The sequence below is a fragment of the Mesocricetus auratus genome, unplaced genomic scaffold (genome assembly GCF_017639785.1).
Source record: "Mesocricetus auratus isolate SY011 unplaced genomic scaffold, BCM_Maur_2.0 Super-Scaffold_100008, whole genome shotgun sequence".
NCBI lineage: Eukaryota > Metazoa > Chordata > Mammalia > Rodentia > Cricetidae > Mesocricetus > Mesocricetus auratus.
In genome coordinates this window covers 75,053,050-75,062,573 of record NW_024429192.1, presented here as the reverse complement: position 1 = coordinate 75,062,573, position 9,524 = coordinate 75,053,050, and the positions used below count along the sequence as shown (strand labels likewise).

Genomic DNA, 9,524 nt, shown 5'->3' with positions numbered 1-9,524 from the left:
GCCCATCGTGCTGAAGTTGCACTAAGGATTATTTTAACAAGACTTTCTGAAGACTTCTATTTCACACACCTTTCATCGTCAGTGAACATTTGGAACAGTGTGGCTGAGCCTAATTAACTAGATGTGCTACTCACTTCACAAAGCGAAGTCCCCGGCTGCACCTGTCCTAAGGGCAGCTCCTCCCACAATCCTTCGCGAGGCGAGAGCGCTGTGTACGTGGGGCCTCGGAGGACGTGCTCGCCCCGGGCTGAGTGCGTCTGCTTTGCGGGAGCCACGCCCCTGTCCCCTGCGGGCCTGGGTCCCGGCTGGGCGGGGCGGGGCGGGACTTGCGGCGGGTCCCCACGCCTCTGTGGCTCTGCGGGCAGGTCCTGGCAGTCGCTCGCTGGTCACCTCGCCGACGCGATGGCGGTCCCGGGCTCACTGGCCGAGTGTGGCTACATCCGGACCGTGCTGGGCCAGCAGATCCTAGGACACCTGGATAGCTCCAGCCTGGCCCTGCCCTCCGAGGCCAGGCTGAGGCTGGCGGGCAGCAGCGGCCGCGGCGACAAGGCGGCCCGGAGCCAGCGGATCCAGGAGCAGGTGCAGCAGACCCTGGCCCGCCGGGGTAGGAGCTCCGTGGCCAGCGGTGAGTCGAGCCCCACCGGCGGCGCGCGGCTCCCGGCGCTGCGACCCGTGTCCCCCGCCCGCTCGCCCGCTCGCCCACCTGTTGCTCACCTTCTCTTTCCCGACCCGCCGCGCCTCCTGGCTGGCCGCTCGACTACTCAACCTCTGGTTCGGTTCAGGACTACCTTACTCGTTTGTTAACCTCGCAATTGTCTGCTAGTGAATTCAGTCGGTTTCACCCTTCGCCGGGCCCACTCCCGTTTCCGTGCCCTCGGGTTCCAAAAGCCCTTGGAAATTTATGTAGACTTTCTGTGTGCGTGATTGTTCTGTGAGATAGTGCTTTTGGCTTTTATTTGGATGTTTTAGAGTTCATGCTTCTCCGTAAATATTTTTAGAAAGAAACCGTGAAAGCCCCACGGCTCCTACATCCTCTAAATGAGGTGGGGCTGCCTCGCCCAGGTGCTTGGTAGCGCTCCACTTAGTATCTGCAGCGAGTGTTTGGTCTGGGATATGACCAAATTGGGCAAGTCGACTTTGGGCTTGGGAGCAACCACCTCAACACCATGCGGAGGATAAGAAGGAGGAAGGAGACTTTGGCCGGGCTGAAGACAGCCGCACCTTCCTACCTCACACCCACGCACCAGCATGGGCACCAACAGACCAACAGACATGTGGGGCCGGACTCTCTCTCTCTCTCTCTCTCTCTCTCTCTCTCTCTCTCTCTCTCTCTCTCTCTCTCTCTCTCTCTCTCTCTCTCTCTCTCTCTCTCTCTCTCTCTCTCTCTCTCTCTCTCTCTCTCTCTCTCTCTCTCTCTCTCTCTCTCTCTCTCTCTCTCTCTCTCTCTCTCTCTCTCTCTCTCTCTCTCTCCCACTCCCTACCCCCCAAACCCCCACTCCCCCCCCCCCGCCCCGTACAGATTAGTTGATGAAAGTGAGGTTCATCAGAGAGATCCTGTGGATATCAAACAAGGATCTGGGTGGCTGTACTTTTTTCAATTTGTCTAAAGTTTAAGGCAGTTGATGTTTGCATACTTGAAAAGTAAATCGATGTAACTGAGTGCCTATAATGTCCCTAATTAGACTATGTGGTTTGCATTTATATTTTTTAAATGAACTAGTTTTGCTTTTGGTTTTTTTTTTTTTTTTAGTTTTGTCCTTTTCCTTCCTTCCTTTCTTATTTTTACTATTATTTTGAGATGTGGTCTCAAACTTCCTGACTCTGCTTCCAATGTGCTAGGATTACACCACCTGGGTTTTCTGGGGAATCTAAGCTTGGAGATAAGGAAACTAAGCAAATAAATGACCTTCAGATTCCAAATAGAAAGTGGTAGAGCTGGTATTTAAACGGCAAAACCTGGAGTTTTAAGCTGATCATTAGTTATAGTTTTAAACTGATCATTAGTTATGGTGCTAAGTGTTTTGATTACTAACACAAAAAGAGATTATTCGGGTCCCAAGCTTCCTTGTGACTCCTTCCCATTTTCCTTTAAATAAAACTGAGGAAGTTCTAAGAGGATGGGAAGGTTTACCTAAGAAAGAAGTGCCTTAGTCCCTGGGGAGAAGAACCAAAATTTAGGGTTAGAAGTCTGACTGAAGACTTTAGGATACTGAGGCCAGTATTTGGCTACTCGAGCCATTGCACCCTGTAGTCTGATGTCCTTGTGCCCAATACTAGACTGAACTAAAGCAGCCTCGTCTGTTCAGGGAACACAGTGCATATTATCCTGAGAGAGTTGCTAGCCCAGAAGAGCAAGCCGACATCACCTAGTAAACAGATGGAGAGGGCAGTGTAGAACCGAGGGCAGAAGGAACAGACAAGCTCCTGTATTTCTGTCTCCTTATCTTAGAGGGTATTGCAAAGGCAGGTGGGATACATAAGGTGATTCTCTTCAACAGCGTAGGATGTTTGGTTCAGGCGCCACAAGACTGGTCTCTACAAAGTAATACAAGAACTATATAGGGAATTCAGCCACCACCACTGAATATGTTTATTTTGCAGGGAATTGTTCAGGTGCTGAATTAAACACACTTCTGGTGTGCTGTGTGATCAAGTTTAAATCCAAAGAAATGCAGTCCTCAGTCAAAAGCAATAAGCAAACCCAGAGAACAGCAGGGTGTTATGGAGAGTGAGTGTTAATTTCTGGCTGAAGGTAATTTTGAAAATCTCTTTGGAAGAACAGTGATATTAACCCCAACCCCTACACACTGAAACTGTTTTTTGTTTGAGTGGTTGGTTGGTTGGTTTGAGATAGGGTTTCTCCGTTTAACAGTTCTGACTGTCCTGGAACTCACTCTGTAGACCAGGCTGGCCTCGAACTCACAGAGATCCTCCTGCCTTTGCCTCCTGAGTGCTGGAATTAGAGGTGTGTGCCACCACCGCCAGGCTAAACTGAGATTTTTAAATCTGAAAAATTGACTAGGATTGTGCAGGGGAGGTAGCTGGGAGAGGCGAGCACGGATATTGTCTAGAGCTGGTTACAGTGAACAAGAGACAGCCTGGTGCTTTTGCTCCCATTAAGGAATAAAGCCCTTGAACTATTTGTGATTACGAGAGCAGCTCTTTGGCGGCACCGCAGACATGGGTAAGGTAGTGGAACCCACTTGGAAAGGAAGTCGGCTTCAAGGAGCCAGCACCCGTGTGCTCTGGAGCAGCAACATGAGGTGATTCTCATGTGTCCTTTAATTAAGCACTTTGAAAGGGTTTGTTTGGGACTCTGGGTGGCTGCACTGCTTTTATATTTTCCTTATATTTGCATCCTGTTCCCAGTGCTGAAGCACAAGTCCTGGTTGAAACAGGGCTGATCTGGGGAAAGTGACCCTGAAGTTACTGCTCTTAGTTCCAGTCCCAGGAGACTTCTGAATTGTTGACATACCAGAAGGGATGAGGCAGCAGATGGTCTGCCGAAAGAGATGAGATAAACGTAGCAGATTTGTGGTTAATACCTTGTAAGGCTCTTCAAGCCTCCATCTCTTTCTTACAAGTGGGTGTTTTTCACTGTAAACCACTTTTGGCTTTTGGTATCATTTTAAACTCCTGAATATTTTAAGGTCAGTTTTATCTCTTAGGTGGGGTTAGGTTCAAAGGTCTGTGGCTGCGTTATAAAATATACATATATTGTGCAAATTATAAAATCTTCTTCTAAAAGTCAAAATAGAAACATTTAAGATTAGTAAAGAGAAATTTATCATACTATAAAATACTATTTTACCTTCTACATTGTCATTCTTTCTCTAGAATGCCTTAGTAGAAGAGATTTCTATTTTAAATGGTATGCAATACTTATAACACAGTGAACGTTATTCCAATTCATTTTACAAGGTCTTTGAAAATCTACCATAAAAAACGTCATTCATCCTGTCTATGTACATGATTTCCTGGTGAAGCTACTTTCAATGCTGGCGATTAGTGTGGGCTCTGGAGAGAATAATACAAATCCATTTTGGGTGTCAAACAGTGCAGTTAACAAAAGCTAAGTGTGGTGGCTCATGCCCATAATCCCAGCATTCAGGAGGTTGAGACAAGAGGGTTGCTCTGAGTTCAAGGCAAGCCTAGCCTGTAACATAACCATGTTCCTAAAGCAAAGGCAGTTAACGGGAGCTGTTACAAAGAGAAATTACTTAGTTGCCAATAATAGACTTGCCCTTTCAGTGAGGGAAATAAAAGCTTTTAATGATTTTTTTAATTAGACCAGAAATTCAATTTTAATGTAATATCAATGGTAAACTATCTGAGGATAAGATAGCATAAAGCTTTGCACTGTAAGAATCCTTTGCTAAAGGGCGTTACAAGAATGAGTCATCCTGGAGAGAGGATTAGTCAGTTACTAGGTAGAAGGAAACAGGACCAGGGAAAGCTGTGGTGGGGTTGTGGTCATGCTGTTCTGAATGTGGTATATGACTTTCATAGGACACTTTTTCATTCACTTCTAGCAGAGTTGGTACAGAAAAAAAAATTATATGAGGATTTTCTGTTTTTACAAACTTCTTCTTATACTCTGTCAAGTAAAATAGAATAGCAACAAATGGTGGTTAGAAGGAATGGGAGGAACAGTGGTCTGTGGGTAAAACGCTGAATTGGAGAGTGGAAAGTCTGCTGTAGATTGCAAATCCACGAAGACCGAGCCGCAGAATCTGACTATGACAATGCACTGCAGTTTAGAGCAGGGGTCCCCTTAAAGGAAAGCGCTTGCTGCCATCACAGTCTCTGTGCCCGCTGCACTGCAGTCATGGGAACCGAAGCCACTCACTACAACTGATTATTCCAGCTCTCTGTGACTTCTTGCCTCCTCTTACACTTTCCTTTTGGATATTGCCTTAGTTATGGTTTCTGTTGCTGTGAAGGAATACCATGACCATGGCAACTCTTTTTTGATTGTTTTTTGTTTCCCTGTGTAGCTTTTGGAGGCTGTCCTGGAACTTTCTCTGTAGACCAGGGTGACCTGGAACTCACAGAGATCCGCCTGCCTCTGTATCCCAAGTGCTGGGATTAAAGGCATGCACCACCACTATTTGGCTTCGCCGCAACTCTTACAAAGGAAAACATTTAATTGGGGCCTGCTTTCAGTTTAGGAGTTTAGTTCATGATTGTCATGGCAGGACATGGCAGCCTGCAGGCAGGCATGGTGCTGGAGAGGAGCTGAGAGCTCTACATCTTGATCCTCAGGCAGCAGAAGCAACTATGTGCCACACTGTGTGCATATGAGACCTCAAAGTCCATCTCTACAGTGACATACTTCATGCAACAAGGCCACACCTCATAATAGTGCCGCTCCTTATGGGCCAAGTACCCAAACATACAAGTCTGTGGGGGCCATTCCTAGACAAACCACCGCACATATTAACTTTAAAACTCTTTCTCATATATTAAAATAATGCTTATGATTTCTTTAGATGGTTCAACATCAATATTGATATGGAACTTAATAACAAATAATGTGACTTAAAACCCAGGCTTGACTAATGTGACCTACAATGAGAGTGTTTGGTTCTAGCTCAGGCAGCCTTCAAAATATCTAATCCCAAAATAAATGCAGAACTCTGTTTTGTGCATGTATCCAAATGTATTTACTCACGATTCCCATGATCTCGGGAAGGAAACACTAAATAGCATCAGCAAGATTGGATATAGACCATAAATTGAGGGAATCTTTTTATTTAAATTAAAAACAATCTTATTTGACATACCTTTCCCAGTTCCCTCTTCCTCCCAGCCTCCCATCTACTCATCAGAGAGGGTGAGTCCTCCCATGGAGAATCGTCAAAGTCTGTCACATTATCTGGAGCAGGACCAAGGCCTCCCCCCTGTATTTAGGCTGAGAGAGTGACCCTCCATAGGGAATGGGCTCCAAAATGCCTATTCATGCACTAGGGATAAATACTGGTTCCACTGCCAGTGGCCCCATGGACTGCTCAAACCTCCAAATTGACACCCACATTCAGGGGTCCTGGTTTGGTCTTATGCAGGTTCCCCATCTGTCAGTCTGGAGTCAGTAAGCTCCGACTTGCTCAGATCACCTGTTTCTATGGGTTCCCCAGCATGGTCTTGACCCTTTTGCTCATAATCTCTTTAAGAGAATTTTTAATCTTTGTATCAGAGTAACCTTTTCCCTTTAACTGACTAAAGTAAGAGTAAGCAGTATATAAAGTCCATTTATAATAGAAACATAAAGAAATCTGATGCCTTTTATACATTGGATATGGGGCTGGGAAGCACAAATTTAAAGTGTTTAGAGGTCTAGTTGGCAGCTTAGTGTGTAGGCCTTAATAAAAAAGTCTAGAAACAGTCTGCACATGTAAAAACACAGTGCACCATTACCATCAAAGGAATGCATATACTGCTGCAGCATAGCTTTAATTATAATAATGTTAGTTAGCCCTAGCAATTATAACCAAATTCTGTAATTTCATTATTTCCAGAATGTCGAAGAAAATGCATTGTACATTAGAAGCTTATTGAGTCCTAAATCTCACACATGCTAATTACATGGGATTGTGGACTGGGTATCATATCAACTTACTGAATCTTGTAAGATTTTTTAAAATATTTATTTGTTTTATGTGTATGGATGTTTTGCCTGCATGAAAGTCTGCACCATGTGGATGGATGCAGTGCCGGTGGAGGCCAGAGGGGGGTGTCAGATTCTCTGAGACAGAACCATATACTCTTTTTTTTTTTTTTTTTTTTTTTTTTTTTTTGGTTTTTACGAGGCAGGGTTTCTCTGTATTGTTTTGGAGGCTATCAGTCCAGCCCAGCCTCCAACTCACAGAGATCTGCCTGACTCTGCCTCCCAAGTGCTGGGATTAAAGGCGTGTGCCACCACTGCCCAGCCAGAACCATATACTCTTAACCACTGAGCCATCTCTTCAGCCCCAGATTGCCTTGTTTTTTGTTGTTGTTGTTGTTGTTTGTTTGTTTTTGGGGTCTTGTTTGTTTGTTTAAGAAACTTAAAAAACTTTTAAAAAGATTTATTTTTATTTTATGTGCTTTGGTGTTTTGCCTTTATGTATGTTTGTATGAGGGTGTTGGAGCCCCTGGAACCAGAGTTAGACAGTTGTGAACTGCCATGTGGATGCTGGGAATTGAACCAGAGTCCTTTGGAAAGCAGTCAGTGCTCAACCACTGAGCCACCTCTCCAGCCTCCAGATTGCCATGTTTTAAATTGAAGGATAGAAACATTTTTCTAGATAGGTAAAATGAATTCATCATAGAGTACTAAAAGACCACAGGTAAATGTACAAGTCATACAATAAGAAAATAATAAATGTTATCCAAATATAGACTCAACCTCGACAAAAAAAAAACCTGAGTTATCAGCTTTCCTGATAACTCAGGAAGAATCCTCTCCACTTTTGTAGAGAGCAGTTTCCCTTCTTTACCCCATACCCAGAAATAGAGGAGGAGTGATGTTTGGGCTCCTGCCATCCCACTGACCTCACATTTTTGGCTTCGCTGTGGTGATGCCCAGAAGAGATGTCAACCTGCAAGAGTACGTGCTGACTTAGTTTGTGTACTAGGCTATTTTGGATGTCCAAGCAGAATAACTAATGAACATTTAGATTGTCACGTGCTGCTGCAGGACCATTCTAGATGTGTGGTATGAGATACAATTCTTTATGTGAAGGAGGAAAAGTTCACTTTGAGATAAGGACCCTGGCTGCGATAATCCGGCCTCACTGTTTCCCAGGCAGCTACCAAGTGGAGACTTAAATTCTCTTTGGTTGTTTCTTAAATGCCTTTGCATTTCAGCTGTTATCTCAGGAGAAGAATCTGTATTCCGCATGGCATTCCAAGTTCTCTGTGATGTGAGGCCTGTAACTTCTCTCTCTTCATTCCTGTCACCACCACCCCGCTCCTCACCAAACACACACACACACAGTTATCTTGTTATTTCCACCCCTTCCCTCCTCCTTCCTCCCTTTTCTCTTTGCCCAGTTAACTCAGCTCAGTTGTGTCACTTTGTCTGTGACCTTCCCATTGCTCTCTTCTACTGTATATTGGAGATGGATATTTTGAGTGCTAGTTAAAGAATTTGATAATTGTGAATCATAGAAGGTTTTAGCAAGAGTTAAACAAAAATGCAAATTGTCTGTGGAAATGCATTTGGCATATGAGGAATATTTTTAAAAGGAAGAGTAGTTGGGCTCAGTAAGGAAAGATGTCAGTCCTAGCCAGTGAAAAGCTAAGAGATATAATGGCTTAAGATTCCTGATTTTAAAAAATCATGTTGAAGAATTGTAATTGTTTGGTTTTTGACCTGGAAGTTTCAATGGACTCTTGCCATTTTGCACAGTCTAGCTTCCAACCCCTGAGCTGGAAGAGACAGCTTTGCTCTATGTACTGAGCAGCTGGACTGTTGGGACGCATCGCCACAGGGATGCAGCCAGCTCTGCAATTAAAAAAGAATTGATTATGTTTTTTTGTTTTCAGTCTGGCCAGGAACTCACTGTATGTAGACAGACTGGCCTCAGACTCACAGATCTGCCTGTCTTTGTGTTTAACTACAAGTGCTGCTGGGATTTCTGGCATGCCCTACTGTACCCAACACCCACTTTCCTAAGGGCAATTCAGGAACCATAAAGCTATTTCCATCTTCAAACTAATATCTCAACCATGATCATTATTTTCTTTTGAAGTGAGATTTTTCTCGATGAGCCAGAATGAACTATAAATTCTGAACTCAGCCTACAGACACATGTCATCATGCCTGGTATCATACCATCTCTATGTGGAGTCGTAAGAAAAATACAGCCATTAATAATCAGCTAAGATCCCAAATGAATCCTCGCAGCTATGGTTCCAAAAAGCACCAGAGAAAACTACTTCAGATGGTAGGGGTGGCAGATAGAAACAGTGATGATATTGGTCAGCAATCAAACAAGATAAAATTAATATACTGTAGTTTTGTCATTTATATTTGGGTGCTGTTTTGAGGCAGTGCTTGGGGAAGGATTAGGTAGTATGGCCTATTGGAGTAGGAGTGTCACTGGAGGTGGGCTTAGAGGTTTCAAAAATCCCCCTTTTCTTTGCCTCCAACTTATGGATAAGATGTGAGCTATCAGCTACTGCTCCAGTGCCAAGCAAGCCTGCCACCAAGCTTCCCACCATGATGGTCATGGGCTCACTATCTGAAATGTAACCAAGCCTCCAATTAAATGCCATTTTCTATAAGCTGTCTTGGTCATGATGTTTGTCTATGATGATAGCAATAGAAACATCTGGTTTCTTCTCTATCAGCTAATTAGTAATTATTTGCCATTCACAGCCTCTGTAGGAAGTTTCTGTTTCTTTAGAGACAGGAGGAATATAAGCTTTCTCCATTATACCTCCCCTAGACCCTTAAGGCTCAAAGCCCTTTGTGTTACCTTGCATCTATATTGCTAGTCTCCAGCCCCAGGCCAGCAGGACTTTTGCATCTGTCTCCT

At 44.2% G+C, this 9,524-nt stretch overlaps 1 protein-coding gene across 1 annotated transcript in view; it reads left to right on the top strand.

Moving 5' to 3' along the window:
* Positions 1–342: 342 nt before the first annotated feature.
* Positions 343–9,524, top strand: part of Pkp2 (plakophilin 2) — a 71,772-nt gene continuing 62,590 nt past the window's right edge. The window contains exon 1 of the mRNA XM_005077497.4: positions 343–625. Coding sequence (XP_005077554.1) covers positions 403–625 — 223 coding nt within the window. The 5' untranslated portion in view covers positions 343–402. The remainder of the gene's footprint in view (positions 626–9,524) is intronic.